Raw genomic sequence first — 27,258 nt, 5'->3', positions numbered from 1 at the left:
ATAAAGTATCAATTCTTATAAAAGAACGGATTTAGTTGATTAGTATAATGATAAATTAGAATAAAAATGTTATATATTTTTTATTTTAGCTAGTTACTCTCTGTCTGGGCCACCATGTCCAGCAAACAAAATGTGGACACTGGGAAGCCAGCTGAATAAGAATAATGTATGTTTTGAATTAAGAAAATTGACAAAATGCATAAGACACGATGAATGATATATATTATTGGGTATATCAGCTAGTACATATATTAGTTACAAATATATTAAGCAAGTGTGGCTGGTCATAAACAGGATGTATTGTAGACAAGGGATCAACAAATATCAAACAGGTGATCTTTCAGAGAGAAGAAGCCCTGTCATGGAAACAACAAGTTTAGCAAAAGTTATGTCATCAGATGATTAAGAATGTGCAGTTGGGAGTTCAGAGAAGCAAAGAAGCTGGAAAGACATGTTTTAAGAAGTTCTGATGAGCATTAAAATAAAGGAAGCCATGCACTTATAATTAAGTGTCTCTCTCTCTCTCTCTCTGTCTTCTCCTTTTGGCTTTTAACTGAACAAGACAAAGATGGTTGAATAAAACATCAATTTTTCTATGAGAATAGATTCACTTGATTAGTATAATGATAAATTAGTATAAAAAGAATGTAACCAACTTTAGATTATAGTTGGTTAATAGATACTGGGAAGCTAGCCGAGAATGAACAAGTGAAGCATGCATGGTTCCCCGTGAGTGCATAGTGAACGAGACATAAAAAAAAAATTGACTAAGTTCAACATTTGCCCCCCCCTCCCCATTTAGCCCCAAAAGTCTCCAGGGGACATCAAATCCTGGTGAAAATGAACAAACGGTGCAGTTTTAGGCCTTAACATATGTAAATTTGAGTTTTGCACCATGAAAAAAAAAATGACTTAGTCCATCATTTGCCCCCCCCCTCCCTCCATTTAGCCTCAAAAGTCCCCAAGGCCGTAACATATTTAAATTTGAGTTCAGCACCATGCAAAACTGCAATCGGAGCTTTCCCGGAAAATCCATTCTGTTACTTTTTTTTTTACTCATATCATGTTTAATGTTTGTGCAAAATTTTTAAAAATTCCAAGGCATAGTTATTAAGAAACGTGTGAACAGACGAACGGACAAGGGTGAATTTACAGGTCCACCCTCCTTTTGTTGAGGGACCAACAAGGGGTGATTGTAATTGTTTGAACTGCTGATTCCTTAATAATTAAAATCTTATAAGCAAGGGGTTGATATTCAACAAAGATAAAGTTTTGAATCACAAAATAAAAAATTAAAACATTGAAATGAAAAGTAAAAAAAAAAAGAATTACACAATCAAAAGAAAAATATTAATACATACCAAATACTTAAGTCCTTCTAAAATCTGTTTTGTGTAAAAAACAATTGTTTTCTCAGCATCTTTCAGTGGACCCCATTTATTTTGGAGCAATTGAGATAGACTCCCTGAAATAAATAAATAAAATTAGACAAAATTGTTTGAGAACATATGAATAGAAATGGTCAGGATCCCAGATGTCTGCTTCTGTCATATTAAATATTAATTAATCTTCAATATTTGAAGTTGATAAATCAGAGGGTCATGTAATAACACTGTTAGTGGTTTAAGGGGGGGGTATTTCTGAGATTAGTTTATATAATTTAAAATAAATATATGTGGCAATTAGAAAACACGTTATTTTTCTACAAAATTTTATACAGATTGATATTTTTTCTTTTCTTTCTAAGGTAAATAAATTCTAGTTTTCTGAGGAGTCTACGATGAATAAATTGAGTATTATTGACATATAAATAACTGATTAGTTCTATGTAATGAAACAGTTGCTGAAAAAACATATGGAACTTTTGACATGTTGAAAAAATAAAAAAAAATAAAGATGAATAAAACCTTGGAATTTGGAATGTAGCCGTATCGTTATCCATATATAAGAGTGCAATATTTATTTATATATGTATTACAGCAGAGCAGAAATACATTGGTACCGTTGGTTTCAAATCCAAACAAAGAGGACCAATATCTGGTCGCTTATATCGGACTCTCTTCAGCCTCTTTTTCAGAAACAGATATAGGTCCCCTTTGTTTGGATTTGAAACCAACAGTACCAATGTTTTTCTGATCTGTAACACACGCATGCTAACACACACACACACACACACACATAAGTTATGAAAATATATACACCAATTAAACTACACAGAATTTTCCATGCTTCATCCCCATAAGGATTCAACAGGTTAACACAAGTTTTCATTTCTATTATCACACAGATGAACAAATCATATTTTGGAGGTAAGGATTTCTAATTTGTATTATTAGGACTACTCTTCTCATCTTGGATGTTATTCTCGACGTTTTTGGAGTCCGAAGGTTCATATAATTGCAAATTACTGAAGATTTCTACCTGGTCATGGCTAATGTAACAAGAACAAGCTAGTTCTGTGGATTAAATAGAGATTCAAAGTTCTGTTCAAATTTCAGAGTTCAATAAGATGCACCTGAAGAAGGTCAGAGGTTACACAGGTTGAAATATTGTAAGAATAACAACCAAATAAGAACACTATTATAAAAGATTAACTACAAACTTTGCAACCATCCAGCAAATAAAATGGAAGTTTTTCAAACATCACCTCCAGGAACTTGTTCCATGAAGATTTTAAAGAATCCGTCTTCACTGACTGAGCCAAGATATTTCACAATATTTCTATGGGATAAATGGGAATGGAGTTTGATTTCTTCATGAAGAGGTTGGACTTCCCTAGAAATGAAAAAAAAAAAAGAAAAAGGGTTAAATTGTTTCACTTATGGGCAATATAAAACTTTTAAGCCTTTATATATTTAAAAAAACAAAACAAAAAAAAACAACAACAAAAAAACACTATGATCTTGATAATAATGTTAATAGGTGAGAATTCTTTTTCAAAAGTTTGAATTAATTCATTGAATATTAATAAAATAATTGGTACTTGTCTAGAAATTTCCCCCTCCCTGAAAAAAACAAAAATAAAGAAAAATGCATATGCTGTATGAGCTCCAGTGGAAAGAAAATATCATACACTAAAAATCACATACATTGATTAAGTACTTTTATTTTTAAATAAGAAAATCAAATTTTGTGGCTAAACAAACAGCGATGATATCACAATGTCAACTTGAAAACAATCTGAAGAAACAATTTTATGTACAATATTTTCTTTCCATCACAGGTACATACATCATACAGATTTTCCTTTCCACTGGAAGGAATTCTGGACAAGCGGCAAATAATCTTTGGATAATTTTATCAAACAGTTTTTACCATTAAAATTAGTTTCCACAGAATATTCCATTAGGATTAATTAAATTGAAAAAGATCCAGTTTTCAATTATGATATATAAAAAGCAATACAGCATAATCACATTGACACAGATTCCTGTTAGATCACTGAAAGTTAAGCAACACAGAGCCTGCTCAGTTTAAAATAAAATAAAAATATATAAATTTGTTAAAATGGATGACCATTTGAGAATTACAGGTCTTCTATATTCTCTCCACTTATCTCTGCATTGTTTCCAGTCATCCTCGACTTCTCCTTGCCACAGGACTCGAGCAGTGCTAATTCAGGAGAGGTGTGGTTGGGATTGCACAACAGTTACTTCACTATTACATGCACAGTTTGGAAAAAGAAAAAAAAAGCAATAACATCAATGTGTAGTGCATTTTAGGCCAGGAAGCCAGTATCTTCAGACAGCCTGATCTGGTAGCACCAGATTGTCTCAAAGTCACTTCAACAGAACTGATCTAGTGGTGATGAAACGACTGTTATACATTCGAGTTCATGCCTTTTATATGGGTGACCATATACCAATGGTGGATCATTGTTGTCATGTGACCTGAGACTCCACGTGTTACAAAAGAAAAAAAAAATTGATCCCAATAGCAATAAAATAGAGAACATAATTTTCAGTAAAAAAAAAAAAAATGGTTGATCACTGTTGTCATGTGACCTGGAATTCCATGTGTTATAAAAAACAATAGCGCTAAAAGAAAAAAAATTTTTTTTTAAATCAACCCCCAGTAACAATAAATTATAATTTTCAGGAAAAAAAAAAACAAAAAAAAAAACAATCATTTTAAAACATACTCCAAATTTTTTTCTGGGACTTCTTTAATGGCAATCCGAACTTGAGTCTTCTTGTTACGAGCAGCATACACAACACCATATGAGCCACGACCAAGTATTATTTTTCTCTCTTTATCATCATAATCATATTCGTACTGAAAAAAAAAAAAACAAAGAAAGAAGGCAACTTTTTAACAATAATTTCTTAGACAAAAATATTTTTCATGTAATCAACATCAATTCTGAATGGATTCATTTTAGCAAAATGTCAGGTGATTATTTTTTTCTTTCTAGCAAAGCAGTTGCAAAAGTTTGTGCATGAATAAGAGAGAGAGAAACAGTCCAAGTAATGTGAGACAAATTTTACAAAGAAAGACGTCACACTTTAATTATTCTGTTTTCTTATTCAAGAGCGAGGCAAAAACAGGTAGTCCTGCTAGTTTTGCCCAAGGCAATGCAAACAAAAATAATCTAGTCAAATTGTGATTCTCATGTCTTTAGTTTAATTTTTATAGCCATTTTCCTACTTTGAAGTCTAAACCAATGCGAAAAGAAAAAGCCTGAAATGTCATTGTGAACATGCAAGTGTTCGTCTTTTTTTTTATACTGGATCAAGGCCATCTATCAATCCATTCATTGTTGCAATTAAGAACTCTCCATCCAAAACAAAACAAGTCCAATTTATAAACAGCAATAACAATGTTTATTATTTTGAATAAGTAACACTCAACCAACATTGAATGCCAGACATGCAAATTTTGATCAGACGGACACACACAAGAAGCTTACAGAGTCCTTTGGCCAAGAGTTGTTAAGTTTTAGAAGAGAAGAAAAATGTTGTTCCAAACAAAATGGCAGTATCAATCCAAAGTAGCTCTGAATTGTAAAAGTTTGCAGACGAAAACAAAGAGTTTCCAGTAGGTAGACAATCTGAAGAAGTCTTGAATTGTAAAATCTTGAAGACAAACAGCAAAGTTCCTTCCTGTGTGAAGAAAAAAATTGTGTTCAGCAATTCTAGATTCTGTATATTTTATGGAGTGATTCTGGTTTCTGATTGGTTGGTAGCAGGGCATGGTTTCATCTGATTGGTTGGTTCTTATCACTCCTGTCTATAAATATAACCTTCCATTTTTTTGTAACTATACTCTCATATTTATACAAAAAATATTGCAACGGGAGCCACTCGGCCAGGAGAAGGTCATTGGCTGAATTGTGTCTTAGTTCTCCAGAGGACCAATTGCCAACATCAAACTCCGATTTTTGCTCCTCCAAAGGCTCTTCATGCCTGACCGACTCTGGTCTTTTATTGTAACATCAGTAACATAGCCTGGATGCACTACATTACTGCATGTTACAGAATGTTGTTACCGAGAAAGAAAAGAAGACTATAAAAAAAAGAAAGAACAATCACGTGAGAGACATGGATAACGTTTACGATCACGTGTGAGGCATAAAAGACACTCGAGATGATCACAAGAGAGACGTCACAGCAGTTAAGAGAAAATGAGAAAATAAATGTTGTTGCTACAAAAAACCAAATGAGTTGGAGTTATTTCCTATTCTTTGTCTTGGTTTACTTTGCAATTGAAACTGGACACAGCATGTGTTGATTCCCAGACGATGATACGCAATTGCTCAAATAACATTAAACTGGTCTTCAGACATTGTTTCTCTTACAAAGCTGCTCCCAGCAAGACTCTCCCATTAAACTTGTTCAAGCAAAGAGAATATCTTTTGGGTGGTTTGACTCTGGCCAGGGATATTTTCAGTTTTATGTTATCCCCCTCTTCCTTCGGCCCAGCATCCAACAATTCACATGCACTAGCAAAACATGCTGCAGCGCACATATTTACATAAGTTGGAAAACCGTGGATAAATTTTCAACTGCAAATTTTAAAAAACTTTACCAGCTAATGTTATGTCTTTTTTAATGAAAATCGCTTGAGATAGGGTATTCCTTATGTTCTCCTTCAATTCCTGTACAGTTTCAGGTTTCTAGATGTAAACTTTTTTTTGTAGAGATACCCCCCAGAACAAAGTTCTGATTCGTATTCAGAATTCACCCATATTAAAAAACAAAAATAAAGAAAAAAAAAAAAATCTTTATGGTGTACACATTATGACAAAATGAGAATATCATATTCCAAAAATCATATAAATTAATGAAGTAGTTTTATCTTTAAATAAGAAAATTAAATTTTATGAGCATCCAAGGAACGACTGTCTTGCCTGCCATTTTAAAAAACAAGGGAGAGAAAAATGGCAACAAACAATGAAAGTAACTCAATAATAGTTCATACTTACCAGATTTATTTTGTAATGCTTACAAATTCCCATTAATCGATTAAACATGATTTCCTTTATACAAATAAAACTACTTGATCAATTTATGTGAATTTTGAAATATGATATATTTATTTTATCACGGGTGCATACATTAGATTTTTCTTTATTTTTGTTTTTTTTTTTTAACAGAGGGAATTCTGGACAAGAACAAAAATTCAAACAAACTAAAAATGATTAGTGATATTGTGAAAGTGCAGTAAAATATTAAACTAAGTATATTTAATTATTATTTATTATTTATATGTTTTCATATCAATTTTATTAAGTGTCAAGTTTAAAATAAAATCAGGGCAATCAGCTTGAAACATAGTAAGTTCAAAGGCCTTGATAAGTGGTGACCTCCATATAAAAAAAAACAAAAACAAAAAAAAAGTAAGTTCAAATAGGAAAGAATTCAAGTTCAAAGTTAAAAAAGGAAAGCATTCAAAGTAATGCTCATCCGTTTATAATTTAAATACATGTAATTTTTTTTCACTAAACGTTAATAAAATTTATTTATTGAAAACAATCAGTTGCTTACTTCTAGGGAGCCATCATTTTCTTCAACCTCCAACTGATTTGCCTCATCAGCAATCATTTCACTGACAAGTTTATAAAACCTGTCAAAAGAACAAAGAAAAAAAAATCAAATTTATTTAATTATATCTCCATCAATAACAGGCAAAAAACATTATGCAGACTTTTTTTTTAAATAAATAAAAAAGTATAAATCATTAAACAAAAAAATAAAAGATGAATAAACTATAAATTATTTTTAAAAAATTTAACGTAAATAAAGCAAAAGTAAAATTAAAAAAATCTTTTTTTACTTGGAGTGACCAGTTCAGAAGAATTTGATGACATTGAATTCAAAAACGACCATGTTGGAATCTGCAGGCAGAGAGTCCTTGCAAAGAAGCTCTGTTTGTGAAAATTACCTGATGCTAGGTACACGGAGAAAGAAAAGTTTTTCCTTCCTGTGATAGCAAGACGAGTCTTAGACTCTTTAAATATTTTTAATTTTTTGTTAACATTCTTTATCACATTGAACTAATCAACCATTAACTTTTGTTTCAATTATTAGTTTGCTTCAGATTTTTTATAGGACATACTCAAAGCCTATTATTCACTACATAAAGAGGATGTTTTTAGAGATGGCAAACTTTAAATTTGCAACTCTTATTTTGAGTTTACCTTGGTTTAGCAATTCATTTTAAAGAGACCGACATCCAAGCAGCATTTGCAAATGATACAATCAATTTATTGAGAGATAAATTCAATGAATGAATAATTTCACAAAATGCACCTTGTCATGTGATTTAACTTTATTAGATTTTCTTTGGGGATATGTAAAATGAATACCAAAAATTAATGTTTTGCATAAACCACATATGTGTATAATAATAATATTCTTCTGTGATTTTATTTAAACTTCTCCACCTTAAAAAAAAAATTAAAAAATTAACAAACTCATATATATATATATATATATATATATATATATATATATATATATATATGGGTTTGTTTTTGTCTTTTTTCTTTTAGAGGCAGCAGAAAATTAAAAGAAATCACAAAAAAATATTTTTATTATACAAATATGTGATTTATTCCAAATATATATTAGTGATGAGACGATCCCAATATTTTTTCCAATTCTGACAAAATTACCAATTCTGTTTTAAGTTCCAAATTCCAATACAATTACCAATTCAGATTCTTTAAAAAATTTCTAAACAGAATAGGTTTTGTATATGGCAGGGGTCGGTTTACTGTAAGAATCCATGTAATGTGTGCATATACTTATGCAAACGTAAAGATCACTTATTGGTGTGACCTATAGATTTTGGTTTTGTTGGTAGTTTAAAATCATTAAATATTTATCATTTCATCATTAACACGAACAGTGAAAAAGTAAGTTTTCAATAAAACAAAGAAATAAAAACAATAAAAAGAATCGTTTTGGCATCGGAAAATAAGCACACATTTTTCTGATCCCAATACTGGTTCTAATGCTACAAAATATTCCGATTTTTTTCAATTCCCAATTATTCGTCCCAACACTAATATTAGGTTGGTGCAAAAATAATGCCGTTTTTTGACATTCAACTGTATATAAAGAAAACATAATTTTTGCACCAACCTAATATATATATATATATATATATATATATACATACACACACACACATTCATACAAAATATGTTAGTATAGAGCTTAATTTAACTTACCCATCTGCTTGCACTGTTGAAGAGAAATAAATATGAAAATCATCAGAATTTTCTTCCACATACAGAAATATTGCACGGGAATCTCTTTTATACAAACTGAAAGAAAAAACAACAAAAAGAAAGAATTAAAACAAAAACATGAGACAGAAGAAAGGGTTTGGTTTTGAGTGCGTATATTTTGTACCCACCCACAAGCCTTGAGCCCCTGAAGGGGCATAGGCCCACTACAACTTTGTAGATGCTTTTGGGAGTTCTTTTTGTACTGGCCCTACACCTAACTTTCCCAGAAGATACATACAGCGCCTTGTCTTCCCAAATGGTCACCCATCTGGTACTGGCCAGGCTCAATGTTGCTTAACTTTGGTGATCTGGCGAGAACCAGTGTGTTTCAACATGATTGTACCATACATATATTCTGTATCTGCTTTGGTTAAAATCCGAAGATAAATTGTTTTCAAGGAGTGAATAATTTCGTTCCCTTTTTATTTGACCAGTGAAGAGATAAATTTTTAAATGATCCGAATAGCACCCTGTCTTATGACCCCCATCCTTCAAAGACATGCAAAAATGTCCCTTTTCCTAGTGTCTAATTCTGCTACTACTAATACTATGAATAATTCATTAAAAAAAAAAAAAAAAAAAAAAAAAACTGAAACTAGGGTGAATTTCCCAACACCATGGCTCCACTGTGTGTATATTTTGAAATGATCTGAATAGACCCCTGTCGGATGACCCCCATCTTTTCAAAGACATACAAAAAAGACCCCCTCCTGTTTTATTCTTTTACCTCCACTACTGCTAGTACTACTAACACTGTAAATAATTCATGAAAAAAAGCTGAAACCAAGATGAATTTCCTAACGTCATGGCTCCACTCTATGTCTGTGTGTGTGTGTGTGTGGGGGCGGGAGCGTCATCATCATCATACTCACTTGTCAACTGAATTTGCTACTGCAACTATTCTACATCAACTAACCTAAGAAGTCTATTCTTACAATGTGGTCCTACCATCAAAGTCTCCTGTTCTGTACACATTTCCCTTATGATCATCATATTTGGTTTAACGTCTATTTGATATGTTGGCATGCATTGGACATCTTTTAAAAATTGATATTTAAACTAACCTATCTCTGGTCAGGTCTTTATTTATCCCTCTTTCTCTCAAACCCATCCTTATCACTTTCTCCCAAGATCTGCTTGGCCTTCTTCTGTCAACTTAACCTGCTACTTCAACTGTTCTATATCTACTAACCCAACAATTCATCCATTCTTTCAATGTGACACCATGCACACATCTCCATATACTGTTTGTTTTTGTTTTTTTACATAGGAGTCACCACTTATCAAGGCCCAGAGGCCACTCGAGGATAATGGTTAAAGAGTGTACAGTATCTGAATCATAGTAATCGTTAGTAGTAGAGATTTAGTAAATTTGTTAACTTAAGTGGAATGGCTCATCAAGAACTTGTTTGCATTGGATTTGAAGACGGCCATATTGTAGTCAGCCAGAAAGCAGGCAAACGAAAGAGTTTCAAGAAAGAAACTTTGTTTATGGAATCTACGTTTAGGTTTAGGCATAGATAAAGAGTAGCGGAATTTATTGTCTAATCTTCCTCTGAGGTCATCAGAACTAATCCTGTCTTTAAGACTCACATTACACATCCATTGTATCATTATCATATTATTTCTCTCCATGCAACGCATGTCCTCAACCTTCACTAGCCAGGTTTCACTTTATACATCATCACATTGCCTATACATGTCTGATAGACAGTGGTAACACTCAGCTAGACGTAATGGCAGAAGTTCAAAGCAAGAACTCATTTGTCTGGATAAATATGTGCATGTATCATTTTTTTTTTTTTTTCAAAAGCTTTCATGCCAAATTATTTAACTCAGGTGCACAATATTTGCATTAAACAATTAACTGAACACAAAATAATTATTTTACTCATAGCTGGAGGAGGAAAATTAAGATTCAAACATGAGTAATGCAGCCTCTTTTTTTATCTCCTTTGTTTCAAATTTACTACACAAGAGAAATGTTCACACTTTTAAGAGAAACAGACTTGAAATATAAAAATACGTATTTCGCAGTTTGTAGCCGATGCGGAAGTTGAAAGATAATAGACCAATGACTTACCTAACTTTTTTAATTGTATCAACAGGAAACGTCCAGTCATTGGCCTTTTGGCCATCCTGATCAGTGACATTCCATAAATGAATATTCTGAGAGATAAAAAAAGAATTCATAAACAAAAGCATTTTCAAAAGAACCACTAACAATACCATACAAAGCTATATATGTTTAATATCTGGCTCAGGTGTAGCGGAAATGTCATCCAGCAGGATGACACAGACACACACCTGGCCAGAAGAAAGGACACTATTGATTGTCATTAGAGTGTAATTCTAAATCACCTGCAAAGATTATGCTATTCAGTGACCTGCAGATGGAAAATCTCTGTCGCATAATAAATATCCTAGAGGGCATGGCTACATTGACAATAGTGATGGGACGATTCCAATATTTTTTTCCAGATTCTGATACCATTATTCTGTTTCAAATTACCGATTCTGATTCTTTCAAAATCTCTAAATATTTAGCGATAGTGTTGATTTTTTTTTTTTTTTTCCAGATTAATATGCATATACTTTTGCAAATGTAAAAAATACACTTGTGGCAAGAGGAAGCAGGAAGGTGATTTATAGATTTTAATTTTACTGGCATATTAAAATCAATAAATATTTTTCATTTTATTATTGGTACCACCAATGGAAAATTAAGTTTTAAACTAAAATGACCAAAAAAAAAAAAAAAAAAAAAAAAAAAAAAAAAGGAAAACAATTGAAAGAATTTGTTTTTTGTATCAGAAAATAAGTACAAAATTTTGATGATTCCAATTCAGATATACTAAAAAGTTTTGGTTTGTGTAATTCCTGATTCCAATTCATCATCTCAGAACAGTGTAGGGAAATCCCAGAACCTGAGAGCTGCTCTGCACTTTTTTTTTATTATAAATTTGATCATATCTGTGACTAAAATTAAATGAAAATTCCATGAACAGAGTTTCTTTCCTGGAACTGTCCATCCGTGGAACACAATAATGTGGGGATACTTCCCAGATAACTATAACATGGTCATTTTCAAGTCTAATGTAAATAAGTTCTTGTTGAGTCATCCTCTTCTATAATTAAACCATATCCAAGTTCCACCATTACTGATCATCACGGTGTCATCTCACTATCTATATAATGCACATTAACCCTTATTATAGAGTGGCCTCTGGCCCTTGATGAGTGGTGACCCCTAAGTCATAAATAAAAAGGTTTTTTTTTTTTTTTTACTTGATAAGCAGTGAACCCCAAGTATAAAAAAAAAAAAAAAAAAAAAAAAGAATTAAAAAAATTTTTTTTTTTAAGTGGTGACCCCCAAGTAAAAACAATTAGGAATCATATGTTTTAATTTAGTGTTGAAATGATTAATTGGAATTGGAATTGGAACATTTAGAGGTATCAGAATTGGTATGAAAATCAGAAAAATTTTTTCCGAATGCTAAAAAACAATTCTTTGTCTTTTTTTTTTGATTTTGCAAAAAGCAAACTTGCATTACTGGTAGTAATAATGAAATTATAAATGTTTATTGATTTTAAATCAATAATAAAACTAACATCTATAGATCATCCCTTAAAATTGTACTGTTATGCTGGAAAAATATATCTGCACATTTAACATGGTTTTTTTATAATTGGAAAAAAATAACTACTTTATAGTTAAATATTTAGAGATTTATAATTACTGATTCCGATTCTTTATAAATCTCTAAATATTTAACTATAAAGTAGTTATTTTTTCCCAATTATCATAAAGAATCGGAATCAGTAATTGTATCAGAATTGGGAAAAATATTGGATTCATCCCATCACTAGTTTCATTGTATAATTTTATCTTTAATAATGCATGGTTTTCATCTGGAAACTGACTCTGAAGATGGGATGTTCATGTAGCAACATGAGTGTTTTCACGTCTGCTCTGATTTCTTTCCAGAAACATGTGAAAGAGTTTTTTTTTTGCTCTGCAATTGACCTCAAAATCATAGTATGATATAATTTTGATCAATTTATAGCTCTATTGCAATTTTTTAAATAACTATTTAGAGATTTAAATATTGAATATTGGACATTTTGCTTTGAAAATTGATTCTCATAAGAATCAATGTGAATTATATAAAATAACTAGCAAGGAAACCCGATATTGTCCAGGATTAAATAATGATCAACAAATGTTTCACATGCCAATATTTTTATTGTCATTAAAATTTAATAAACAAAAATATTGTAAAAATTGAATTTAACGTTATCATACTTGTGCATCTATGTTACTGCACTGAAATAATGTTATAATTTAGAAACCCTTTCTTAACATGGAGGAGGGTATTTTGTAATTATTCTGTACTTTCACCCAACAATTTAATCAACAAAAATATTGTGAAAATTGAATTTAACTTAAAAATACTCTAAAAAAAAATAAATAAATAATGCATTAACATAGATACATAAGCACCGCATTTATATAAGGCTCACACATTTGGACGATATTTTTACTAATTGTAAACTTAGGGTGAAAGAAAAAAAAAATAAGACATACTAACCTGTTGCTCATCGTTTTTATTAACTTGAATATAACTGGGTAGATAGACACGTGTTGGCTCTAAAACTAAACACTAAAAGAAAAAACAAAAAAACATCAAGTTGGTGCAAAAGTTTTAGAGGGATTTTAAACCATTGTAATGTATTTTATAGATATTGTTATTACTTAAACATATCACCATGATTAATTTATAACCTTTTCTTTCAAATTATTAAAGTCTCATTCATGTTTTTCTGCAATATTCCTGCCCATGTCGACCTGAAAACGACCTTCTTAGTCAACTGAAAGGGGGGGGGGGTCATCTTCCATCATGATAATGCTCATCCTCACACAGCACTATGAACCAAAGATCTAAGAGAATTTTGTTAGGAAATCTTGCCTCATCCCTCATGTTTTTTTTTTTTTTTTTAACTTAGTTCCCTCGGATTATCAGTTATTTTGAGGATTGTAAAACTATTTAATTGGTCTTCGGTTAACGTTAAGAGAAGAGAACATAGGTTAGATTCATATTTCAAATTAAAATGTAAAGAATTTTTTTACAAGCATCTCCACAGCAATTGGAGTTGACCAGAAAATGATTTTTAGTTAACAGAAAGGGAATCATCTTCCATCATGATAATGCTCATCCTTACATAGCATCACGAGGAGACTGAACGTGAATTAGATTCATTTTTCACATCAAAACCTACAGTATTTTACAAGTGAGGCATTTATAAGCTTGTTGATTGATGGCATCAAGTTATATATATGAAATAACAAAATAGAACAAAGGTTGCTATGTTATGAATAAAGATTTTCAAAAACAGTTTTTCATTTTCAAGATTAAATCTTAAATTACCAAAATATTTTGTGCCAGCCTGATATATAAAAATGCAATTAGAACATTTTTTTCTATTCTTTTATGTTATTTTTAGGATAAAGTGTTTTTCATTATCAGTAAAAGCAAGAAACAGTTTGCCAAAAATTGATAAAATATTAGCAATTTCGGTTTACTGCAAAAAATGGTTATAGTCAGATAAAGTACTTCCTAATTTCTGGTATAGTGCTATCAGTAGCAGTGACATGGCAAATCAGTTCATTCAGTTTTATTTTTTTTTCTATTGTGAAGCAATTTTTGGAATAAAATAGAGGAAAAGGACATTATTGAAAAGTATACAACAAAAATTAACAAAATTATTCAGGTAAAATTAATACAATTTATCTTTATTTGCACTTTTAATAACAAAATTAAAATAAGTTTTTATTTTATTTCAAATTTAAAAAGAAATCTATGTTTATGAAATTATAAAAATAAAGTTTGTTTTTTTTAATTTTAAAAATAAGTTTTTTTATTCCAATTTATAAATATGTTTATGAAAGTATAAAAATGAAATTATTGAAATCAAAATAACAAATGAAATTATTGAAATCAAAATAACAAATGAAATTATTGAAATCAAAATAACAAATGAAATTATTGAAATCAAAATAACAAATGAAATTATTGAAATCAAAATAACAAATGAAATTATTGAAATCAAAATAACAAATGAAATTATTGAAATCAAAATAACAAATGAAATTATTGAAATCAAAATAACAAATGAAATTATTGAAATCAAAATAACAAATGAACTTATTGAAATCAAAATAACAAATGAACTTATTGAAATCAAAATAACAAATGAACTTATTGAAATCAAAATAACAAATGAACTTATTGAAATCAAAATAACAAATGAACTTATTGAAATCAAAATAACAAATGAAATTATCGAAATCAAAATAACAAATGAAATTATCAAAATAACAAATGAAATTATCAAAATAACAAATGAAATTATTAAAATAACAAATGAAATTATTAAAATAACAAATGAAATTATTAAAATAACAAATGAAATTATCGAAATCAAAATAACAAATGAAATTATCAAGATCAAAATAACAAATGAAATTATCAAAATCAAAATAACAAATGAAATTATCAAAATCAAAATAACAAATGAAATTATTGAAATCAAAATAACAAATGAAATTATTGGAATCAAAATAACAAATGAAATTATTGGAATCAAAATAACAAATGAAATTATTGGAATCAAAATAACACAATTTTAAACATCAATTTCAAACATATTCAATACATAATATTCCCAAAATAGTTGGCTTTGATTCCCCGCCACAACAGGAATTCTTGCATATAACTATCTAAAAAGACTAATTTTTATCCGGAAAATTTTTTAATTTTTATTGTATACTTTTCAATAAAGTCCTTTTCTTATATTTTATTTCAATAAATCGCTTCACAATAGAAATACTGAAGAACAATAAAAGTGAAGGAACTGATTTTCCTTGTGACCACTTCCAGTAGCGCTATGCCGGAAGTTAGGAAGTATGTTAGCTGACTATAATCACAAACACATTAAAAACAATGCTATTAATAGAGGCTTCACTGAGAGCAAGTGTCGAGGATGTCCTTGCTATCCACTGACAAAGTCTTCTGTTTTTTTTTTTATTCACTGGCTAGTATCAAATTGTTTTTCATGCATTGACTCACAGCACTTAAAATTTATATCCAACAACACATTCTTCACTAAATTCAAAACTTTTCCTAAATTATGTTTAGCGCAATTTTCATAACGATGAGTATCACCAGCCCCATTTACTTTATAATGGCAATTGCATTAAGCAGATAATCAGACAAACAACTGGACGATCAAGATTTCTATTCAGCTCATGAAAAATCTTCATTTTCTTAAAACAATATTTAGAATACTTACTGGAAATCGTATAACAGTGACTTCTTCTTCAATAGCTTCTACAAAAAAGTCTGTCCAGAAACTGAATAACTGAAGAAAAGAAAAAAAAATCAAGACATAAATAAAGTTTAACAATATGCAGGATGGTCCATTAAAGAATAAATTATAAAAAAAACACAGGCTAGTCTATTTAATTATACATCATTAAAACACTGACTGGCTTATTTAAATATATATCATTAAAACATGAAAATGGTGCATTTTTACATTCCCTATTAAAACAGACTGGTCCATTTACGAGCATATCATTAAAACACTGGCTGGCCTATTTAAGCATATTCATTAAAAAACTGGTTGCCTCATTTAAGCATATGCCATTGAAACATAGATATAAAAATGTATCATCCTATTAGTTTTGGGCTGATTAATCTAAACCGGGAATCGGAAAAAATCGACAAATTTGGGGGTATCGGAATCGGTACTGGAATCGGAAAAATTGGTGCCTATTTTCCGATGCCAAAATGAGTCTTTTGTCTTTTTTTATTTGATTTTATGTAAAGCAAAATCTTCCATTGCTGGTAATAATGATAAAATAATAAATATTTATTGATTTTAAATTACCAGTAAAACTAAAATCGATAGATCATCCTCCACAAGTGTATTTTGATGTTTAGGAAAATATCTGCATTTTTAACGTGTTTTTTTTTTTTTTTTTTTTTTTTTTAATACAGAAATCGGAGAAAATAACAACTCTATAGTTAAATATTTAGATATTTATAAAGAATCGGAATTGGAAATTTAATACAGAATCGGTAATTGTATCGAAATTGGGAAAAATATTGGAATCGTTCTATCACTACTATCTCTATACTTATTACAAACAATGCCAAAGCATTTATATTTTAATCATGCTTATTTTTTTTTTAATTTAATGGAATTAAATATTTTAACAGACAAGTGATACTCACAAGTACATCAGATTTTGAGTATTGAGATTCTTCTGCTTCTGGTTTCCGGAACTTACTAATCAGTTTTATATTCCCAATGGTTGATTTGAGATACCTAATGATAAAAAAAAAAGTGAAAAAATATTATTTGCCAAGGATAAATGTAATCACTGTGTGTGTGTATGCTCAGATCATCATATAATGATTAGATTAATTACTCTGACAGATGTTAAAAACATTTAAAAAATAAATGTTTAAATTACAACAATATTTCTTGCGGTTAATGGTGGCCGAATGGATTTGGTCCTTGTTAATAGAGTCCGAGATGGCTTCATTGCCGGGTTCGAATCTATCGACTGGTGTTAATCGTGACACTCTGCACTGATGATTCCCGAAAGGATGAAACGCTAGAGTCTGTAGGTATTTAATAATTATTATAGTAAATAATTATATATATATACACTAGCAAAAGTACCCGTCATTGACTGGGTTCAAAAACAGCCTACAGAAAATGGACTCTGATTTATGGAAGTATGATAGGTTATGAAAAGGAAGGGTTGTAAAGAGATAGCTTCGAATTTAGGGGTATCAAAACCAAAGCAAAATATGATGAAAGTAAAAATAAAATAGATAAACCCCAGAATTTATTATACAATATCTGTTCACACTGAAACACTTATCACAATATTCTGTGGATCTATATTAAAAAAACCTTGTTAAACTTTGTGACATATTTTCATTCTATGGAGGTCAGGTGCGAACGAACACCCCATAATTTTATTATACCATATTTCTTCAAACTGAAACATAATTATCAAAGTATACTTACGCAGATAGATGTGAATAGTCTTTATTAAAGTTTGTGCCTATTTCCATTCTATGGAGGCCAGATGCAAACACAGACCCCATAATTTTATTATACCATCCCTATTTAAGTTACAACATACTTATCAAAGTATTATTATGTACGTCTATATCAAAAACACTTGTAAACGTTTTTTTTTTTAATTTTTAAATTTTTCATTTCCATACTTTGTGGACCAGGCACGTATGCAGACCCCACAATTTTAATGAATCATCATTATGCCAGATCAAACATACCCACTCCTGTGTCTCGATACATCTTCTATCATTATATGTGATCAGTTTTCTATAATAGTCAACCATATAGGAGCCTATTCGTGACCAGACACACACACACAGACGCTCAGCTTTATATATATATATATATATATATAAAGGGTTTGATATCATAACAGACAATTCCTGTTTAAGTAACTCCCAATTTTAACATTTGTTTAAACAGAACAAAATGTATGTTTAGAGTGTTCATCTTCCCACGTATTCAAATGCACTATTTATATGTATGTATGTATGTATAGAAATTACATTTTTTGGTAGAGAAAATTGTTTTATGCATTTAAAAATATTTTCAACTTTTAATAAAAACTTGGAAGGTTGGAAATTCTTCCAGTCAATTATTCAAAGAAACTTTGTAAAATTGTTTATAGAAAGTGATTGCCATGTGTGCAACTTTGTGGACTGAATCCAAAAAAATCTTCAACTTACCAGTTTGGTGGATTTAACATGAACATAAATTTTGCTGCCTTTAAAGCTTTCGGATAGTTTCCAACAAGGACACTCATTTCAAATAAGGTTGCTACATCCCAATAGTCCGTTAAATTTTCAAGGCAACCTTTTCTGCCGATTAAATGATTAAGTGTGAAACCTGGAAGGAAATAACAAACATTTATTTTAAGCAACCTTTAACAAATATACGGTCTGCAAAATTGGTGCTATACTGCATTGAAATCAGGCGTAAAACAAGAAGCTAGCATCTCATTATCCCAGAAGTTCAGTCTTGATTGTAATTCTATGAAATTTAATAAAATGAAACTTTTAATAAAACTAAATGATACAAAGTACATTTCAAAAGTAATGCCTCCTATTTATTTTTATCATGCTCGCATGGATCAGAAAGGATTGCAAATTGCATTGTTATGATGACTGAACTTATGCATTCATGACTTGAAAATTCCATCTCTCTGTTGCAGATATTAACGGTGTGAAACTCTTAGAAAGCAACCTGTCATGGGTATGCATCAGAAGCAGAGATACATCATTAAATTCCTTCATGCAGAAAAAAATTGAACCAATCAACATTCACCGGTGCCTGTTGAACATTTTCAAAGCTGATACAGTTAATCTCAACACAGTTAGGAGATGGGTTCATCGATTTCAGAGTGGCGACAGATTTGAGTGACAAAGTGGGCACCAGAGTTTTACAACAGAGGTATCAAAAGATACTGGTAAAAGTGCATTGAGAATGGTGGTGATTATGTAGAAAAATAAATTCTGGAGCATGAAAGGTTGCTCGTTTTAATGGTACCACTCCTATCTTCGTAGCTCTTTAACTTTGAGTTAAAAAAGTAGGATTATTTGAAAGCCATTCAAACACATTATCCAATGACCATTTTAGGCACATAATGTTTTATTCGGAGGGTACAAATTAGATCTCGGGTTTACTTTCAGCAATCTCGTAACTCTCACTTCCTTTATTTTGTCCTTTAGCTCTCACATTCCATGAGTGCTGTTTTTGAAAGAGGGGGAAGAATTGCTGTTTCCTAGGTCAAAAAATATCCATCTAACACTTATTGTTGTTACTTTTTGACCTTGAAGTAGCATATTTTTTTAACTTCTTGGATCAAGTGGCTTCATGCCTTGTCTGGAGTAATTCCCATTAAAAAAAAAAAGAAGAGCTTAAAAATGGTAAACGTGCAGCCGAAGTAACTTAATATATTCACTCAGTTTATGGATTGAAACACTTGAATTAAAGATCGTGCAGAAAATGGTTTGTGACATTCAGAAATGCAAATTTTATCCCTGAAGATGAAGGCAGATCAGGATGTCTGGTAAAGTTTGATGACATCATGAAGAAAATTGCAGTATCAGTTAAAAAATTGGCAATGAAGATTTTCTCGTAACATAATTGTTTATAGTCATCTTCAACAATTTGGAAGTGTCAATAAGCTTTCATAATGGAGGTGTCGTGAAGTTGTCTCACTACGATTGTCTTCAGACAAGAGTAAGGTAATATTTATAAAGCTGACTTTTAAGGGGTAGTTGAGCTCATTTAGTGCGAATCTGATCAGATTAAAAAAAACAAAACATTTAAATTAAAAAAGAAAAATTATTTTTTTTTTGTTAAATAATTTTTGTCAAACAAAATGGCAATAATTACACAAAATTCACTTTTTTTTAGATTTTGATATGATTTTTTTTTTTTTTTAACAGATATGAAAATACATTCTCTTTTATTTTATGTCAAAATGAGTTCAAGACTGTCAGATAAAAGAAGGTTGTCTTTGATGACCATAGGTCCAAATAACATGATATTAATGAAGATATGCCTTAGGGATCAATGCTTGGACCTTTATTATTCATGATATTCATAAATGACCTCCCGAGTCTGAAATGATGATGACATCACACTATAACAGACATGAGAAAAATGTACACAATCGCGGAAACCTTAGAAAATAGAATGAGGATGTAACTGGATGGTAATATTTAATGCTAATAAGACCAACGTTTTAATTAAATAATTGCAAGAAACTTTCTCAACCACTGATTGCCATGACTAATAGCATTACCCGAGAACTTTTTGTTCAAACGCCTCGGTTTAACATTCACAGGTAACAGGAATTGGAACAAATACATTGAAGACAAGACTGCTGCAAAGAAGGTGGATTCCCTCTACTGTGCTAGAAAACTACTCACACTTGGCACTATCCTCAATCTCTACAAATCCACTATTCACCCATACATGGAGTATTATTACCACACCTGAGTTAGTGCATCTACCACTAGTCTCTCCCTTTAAACAGGATCCAAAAAAGTCTCCAGTCTAATACGTCCCACATCATCAATTAAGCTCCAACCCCTGTCCCATCGCCATAATTTTGCATCCCTGTGCCTATTTTACAAGTATTTTAATGAAATGTGCTGCAATGAACTTGTAGCAATCTCAACAAACAAATGTAACAAGCAGCAAAATCCCACGCCTTCACTGTCAAGGTTCCAAAATGCCATAAAGTATTCTACTCTAATACTTTCTTCCCACAAACTGCTAGACTTTGGAATTCTCTCCCAGTTTCCTGCTTCCCTGACTATATTACTAACATGCAGAAGTTTAAAAGTAATGTTGCTCAATTCCCTACATAGTGTCCCTGTAGACACAGTTCCAAATAGTTTAAGTGACAATATGCCTTATTTGCTTGTTTGAAGAGCAAAACAATTAGTTATAAACATCTTTGCTGCCTAAAATAAAATGCTGCTGCTAACAGATCAGGCTGCCTGAAGATATTGGCTTCCTGAGATAAAACGCACCTAACATCGATGTTTTTTTTTTCCTGTTCTCTTTTGCAAAACTTATGTCCAGCAAAACTCAAAACAAAAGCCCACCTTTTCCTTTTTCCCTTTACAAAACAACCAAACTAAACACAATGAATAAATATTTTGAAGATACAAACAACTTTTTCAAAAATTACTGGATTCTGCATTAAATAACCTGAAAACGGTCGATATGCTGTAAAACAAAACAACCAAACTAAACCTAAAAAGAAATGAAAATTATAAGAGATATGACCAAAAAATGTGGAATCTGCTGTCAATCTAGGTATCACAGCCCAGTTTGCCAAAACCAGAAAAAAATGAGATCCAGCTCCTTAACCGATAGTTTCACGTTGCAGCACATTTCAGTTTAAACATTAGAGGTGCCTGGTACCAGTCCTGCTCAATTCATACAAGACACTGGATAGAGGATAGTGACTTGCATCAATGGTTGAAAAAAAGTCTGTATATAAAATTAACCAAAATTCCATCCAATAGTTTTGCTTTAATAAAATAAAATCAATCTTGATTGGTAAATCATTTCTAGCCGGCATTATTACAATTACTGTGTGTGAATTAAAGTTTGAATTATGTCTTTTGACCTTAATGTAAGCAGAAAATGGCGGACAAATCGTTTCCCTGTAAAAATGTGTTTTTTCTTGTTTACACAAAATACTTGAAAAATTTGCTCTTTTCAACACCTAACATATAAAAACATAAAATTTGTGCCATTTTGCTTATTTTCTTTTTACAGGCAATCCTTAATATTGAAGTAAAACTGGATGCCTAAAATTCACTATGAATTTTCCTTGTTTTTGATACTTACCTATCTTCTTTAATTCTTGACAAGATTCCATTCTTTCTCCTGATATAACCAATAATGTTGCAAGATTAATCCCTGCATATTCATTTGGTTGTGTATCGAAACCTTTTCTGTACCTGAAATTAAAAAAAAAAAAAAAGCTCAAAAAGAAAACAGAATTTGATTTTTGACTATGGTACAATCAGAAACTAATTAAATAATATTTATTAGACAATATTGATTACTTGAACAATATTAACCAATCTTACCTACAAAGAACAGCTTCAAAAACTAAAGGATGCAAAGGGACCTGATTCTGGCATAAAACAAACTAAACGACGACATAAATTTCTCTGTCCATGTTTTGCTCTTCGGAACAGCCTGTCAGAAGAGGTCATGATGATCATGAAAACGATCTGTTAGTTGGGAAGTAATCCCACTGTATTGTGTTCTACAGATGGAGCATTCTAGGAAAGAAACTTTATTCATAGAATTTTTGTTTTAGTTTTAGGGACTGATATTGAGGGAAGTTGTAGCTAGACAAGTATTTGTTGCAAATGTTTTTTTTGGGGGGGGAAGGGAGGGGATCATAGATTGAAGCTCAGTCAACCACCTGCCATGATAAAGCAGAGATAGACTCGCAATGTCTCTTCTGTGAGAAAGAAGTAGAGAGACGAAAAGGTACTTGCCCACTAGATTTCGAAGACGGTTTTGTACCTTGTCAAGGCAGAAAAAAGGTACTTTTAAGAGCTCCTCCCCAGATGTAACAATAGTACTTCATCTTATGATGTATTTTTCTCTTGTATAAGTAGAGAATTGTGTTAAGAGCAAGATATTTTCTAGAGTGGTAGAATGATTCAAGTACTTTCCAGCAGTTTTGGCAACGGATTTGATGTGAGTTTTCCATTTCAGATAATGAGCGAGCTGTTCATTTCAATTGGGGGCAAGTGGGAATCAGGCTGCAGGCGGTAAAAATATAGAAGTTTGGTCTTGGAAGCACTAACCCTAACTGGCCATTTTTTACTATCATGCAATGCAATAACCGATTGATTGACAATTGGCCTTTCTGACCATTCATCTAGCCCAGGTAAGGGTCAAAGTAGTGTGTTGCCAGGCCATGTCTTCTTTGTCATAGTCTGCTCAATTACCAAGATCTTGTCCCAAGGCATCATGGGTCATCACCCATGGCCAACAGGTGGCTCCATTGATGGACTTTTACCTTCTACAATTGGCATATTCTAATGCCTTACCAACTGGGTCAAAGAGAGAGAGAGAGGGGGGGTTGTTTTTGGGTTTGTAGAACATTTGCAAAGGGAAAGGGAAAAAAAGCAATAATATCAGTGTTTGGTGCATTGAAATCAGGAAGCGAATATCTTCAGACAGACTGCTCTGGTAGCATCAGCTACACAACGAAAGAAATAAACTCAATAGAAAGAATATTGAAAAATGTTACGTACCATTCAATAGCTTGAGTCAACGACTCCTGGTCAGTGCACTCTGACTGAACAAACTTATCTTTAAAGATTCTGCCACATAAGCATAACATATCTGACACTGGAGCCTCACTTTGAGCTATGGCCTAAAGGAAAGTAACAATGCATCCAAAGTTCATAATTACAGAAATTACAACAAAAATAAATAAAAAACACTTCTTTATTTATCACTGCTGTCATATATTACCCACATCCAGCCAATACATGACACACCTGTGAATTCAATATAAACTTTGAAAAGAGGTATTAATCTCAAAATATCAACAAAACTTTGACATTGTATAACACATAATTGCTTGAAGCACACAGACATGAGAGAAGTAAATAGACATGTTCACAAAAATAATTTGTACATATTTAAAGTTTCTGCTTTCTTTGTCAATGACCAACACTTGGAAATGAACATTGCAGCAATAACAGGGCTCTACGAACAAACATATCTTTAGTTGACCTTTGACAACTAAATATTTTCGTTTACTAGCCAAGTAAAAAAGTTACTAGCCAAACCCACATGATTTTTAGAATATGACATCTTAATTCTGTGATGAGTATGTATTTTTTTAATAAGTGTAATTCTAAATATACAACAAATTTTATATTGATACTTGAAGGTATAAACATTCTAATTACTTCAGATATTTTTTTAAACAGCCTTTGTTAAAAAAAAAAGAAGAGTATATTGTTCTATTAAACTTTTCTTGTTTAAATAATTTAACAATGTTCGTTTTATATAAAAAAAAAATGTTGAAAAAATATTTTTCATTCAGTAGTGAGCTTTGGAAGATTGTTGGTGAAAGAAATACAATCGCCAAAAGATAAATGTTTCATTATTTCTAGTCGCCATTGTGAAAAATTACTCGCAAATGCGACCGTTTCACTCGCAATGTAGAGCCTCGAATAAAGTTTAAAATATCAATATTTTATACTAACTGACATTTTTTGTGTTCAACTATAAATATATTGATCATACATCACTCTTTAAGTATGACACTGTCCAAAGAAGCATTAGAATTCTCACTTACAAAGAAGCCATATTGTAGATTAATATAAAAGTATGTTGAATATTGACCAGGCAACGATTATTATCCTTATTTAAGCCAAAACGTTTTGTTAGCTAAAATATGTTTTAGAATAATAAAAATATTTAGAATAAATACTTATTTGCATTCAATTTCCAAGAATGTTAACTTGATAGATGGAATTTAAGCTAACAATAATATAAACAAAGATACGTGACAAAAACCCAGCAAGGATCTTTAGGCTATGTGTAGTGATGACATAATGGAAAAAAGTTGATTTTTAGACATGACAGTTCAGTTACGAGGTAAGAATTTGATATGCAACGTGTTAGCAGATGGACAGGGTTTTTGAGCTTTGATGCCTGTGTAAGTTAAAATGATTCATGCCGCCATATAACATTACAAGTAGACTTAATCAGTGTCAAATTGCTGCAAACTTTGGGATTCCACTTTCCACTTTTAACCAAATGATTGCATAAGTGATTTTACTGGTGAGATATTAGTTGGTTAATTAAGTTAAATCAATTAGTACACTGATAATCAAAATTAAAAAGCATTTTAGCATCTGTAATAGACTGAATCCCTATGTTGTGACTTAATTGGAGGCTCCTCCCTACATGTGTAAAATAAAGGTCTTCATTGATAGACCAATCACAAAATGATGCAAAGTAAATAATCCATGAATCAGAAATCAATCAGAATAGTTGTCTTAAGCAAAAATTCTTGATAAAAGAATTCTGTAGTGGATCTTCAGAGAGAAGTTGGTGATTGATTGAAAACTGGAATGTTAAACCATTGATAAGGTCTTTAATTAAACTTCCTCTAAGGAACAGAAACACAAAGAAAACTTCAAAATTCCTCGACTTAGACTTGGCATCACTAAAATTCATCAATTTTTCTTTCCAACAAATACAATATAACTTTGTGTTTCGCACATATATATTTGAAAAATAATTGTTTAACAATAATATCTGTTATTGTTTTGGTTTTGCATGAACACCAAAGTATCAGATCATTTAAACTCAGTAGCCTAAAGATCCTTGCTAGGTTTTTGTCGTGTATCTTTGTTTATATTATTGTTAGCTTAAATTCCATCTGTCAAGTTAACATCGTTAACATTCCTGGAAACTATTCTCTATGTTTCTATGTTTACTATTTATAAAGTACCAATGTCATATTTGGGTTGGTGAATCACTTTCATTTGAGGGTTCTTGATAAGGTGCAGAAACTTATCTGTAATTTGATTGGCCCAATCCTTCTTCTCTTCACCCTCTCTTTCTCACAGATGTAATGTTGCTAGTCTTTTTTTTTTATAAATACTATAAGGACATGCGTTCTTCAGAACTGACTGATCCTTTCCTTATTTGCTTTGTTACAGCTCGTTTGACTCATTGATCTAGTCATCTACAGCAAGTTTCCATTTTGATACGTCATCAGCTTCCGATTCCAGTAACTTCTTTCCAAGAACTTCAGGTTTGTGGAACCCTCTTCTTTCTTCCTACCTCAAAAACATTTTTCAAGATTAAAGCTAATAGGTATCTCCTTTCTTTGCGATAATCGTATTTCATTCTTTTAGTTCCTTACATCAAGTGGCTTCACATCTTGTCTGGAGTGATTTCCGTAAGAAAAAAAAAATTGATGAATTTATTTATTTTTTTTTTAGACAGAACAAATGACAGAGCAACCAATTGGAATGCACTGAAGCATTCGATCATATTCAAATGTTAGAAAGACATTTTAAAATTTATGACAAATTGTGCATGACTGGAGAATAACTTTTTTTTACACAGAAAATAGAATTGTTTACTTACTTCTTTTATAACAGACAAGGCCTTATCACTGTCTCCTTTGTTATCTCTTCTGAAAGGTTTAAAAAAATGCAAAAGTTTATTGCAAGAAAATGCAAAACATAAATCTACAGACAGAATTACAAGAGTAGATCTCAGAATTAGCTTCAGTATGTAAGTGACCCCCCCCCAAAAAAAAACAATAAAAACAACAAACAAAATGTTTCAACATTAAGGTTCCCATTGATTTACTCAGAAATTAAACTGAATTGAATTTTGAATTGATTTTATTATACTGAGTGGTTGCTAGAAAAACAAGGAATTTGTCAAATAGTAATTTATTTTCAAAGAATAATTTTCATACAATTTTTCGAAGACTAATATCATAATTCATTAACGGTTGTCTAAAAAGTGAATAAGCCAGAGGTAATAAAATTTAAACAAAAAGATTTATAACCTCACTTCCCACTTTTCTAGCAATCACCCTATAGCAGGGATCTCAAACCAAAATTTTATTATATCTAAACTTTTAATGAGGACATAAAGATCTTAGCACAACACAAACAATGGGGCAAAATTTATTTTCATCACTTGAATAGTCATAAATTATGACCGTTCAAAGTTTGTTGAAATTTAGAAATTTGCTGTCTTATGTGCTATCAGTCCAAAAACCAATTTCCAATTTTTGGCTAGGAGCAAAGTGTAGAATCTGGTCTGATGTTGCACTTAGCCTTTTCTGTCCTCAGTCA

General features: G+C 31.1%; 1 protein-coding gene and 1 pseudogene across 15 annotated transcripts in view; both read right to left on the bottom strand.

Annotated features, from left to right (window-relative positions):
* Positions 1-27,258, bottom strand: part of LOC145241450 (mitogen-activated protein kinase kinase kinase 15-like) — a 391,615-nt gene that overhangs the window by 143,267 nt on the left and 221,090 nt on the right. For all 15 annotated transcript variants that reach the window (XM_080104421.1, XM_080104425.1, XM_080104411.1 and 12 more), the window contains 13 exons: positions 26,534-26,582; positions 23,668-23,789; positions 22,235-22,347; positions 18,586-18,745; positions 17,038-17,131; positions 16,091-16,159; positions 13,330-13,401; positions 10,821-10,906; positions 8,678-8,773; positions 6,987-7,065; positions 4,142-4,275; positions 2,648-2,775; positions 1,362-1,465 (listed from right to left, as the gene is read on the bottom strand). In XM_080104421.1, the coding sequence (XP_079960547.1) occupies positions 1,362-1,465; positions 2,648-2,775; positions 4,142-4,275; positions 6,987-7,065; positions 8,678-8,773; positions 10,821-10,906; positions 13,330-13,401; positions 16,091-16,159; positions 17,038-17,131; positions 18,586-18,745; positions 22,235-22,347; positions 23,668-23,789; positions 26,534-26,582 (1,306 nt within the window). The remainder of the gene's footprint in view (positions 1-1,361; positions 1,466-2,647; positions 2,776-4,141; positions 4,276-6,986; positions 7,066-8,677; positions 8,774-10,820; positions 10,907-13,329; positions 13,402-16,090; positions 16,160-17,037; positions 17,132-18,585; positions 18,746-22,234; positions 22,348-23,667; positions 23,790-26,533; positions 26,583-27,258) is intronic.
* On the bottom strand, positions 8,969-9,087 carry LOC145241722 (5S ribosomal RNA; annotated as a pseudogene).

The sequence above is a fragment of the Euprymna scolopes genome, chromosome 20, assembly GCF_053919585.1.
Source record: "Euprymna scolopes isolate OS-2025 chromosome 20, ASM5391958v1, whole genome shotgun sequence".
NCBI lineage: Eukaryota > Metazoa > Mollusca > Cephalopoda > Sepiida > Sepiolidae > Euprymna > Euprymna scolopes.
The sequence above is the reverse complement of the archived record's forward strand: the minus strand, read 5'-3'. Positions and strand labels throughout refer to the sequence as shown.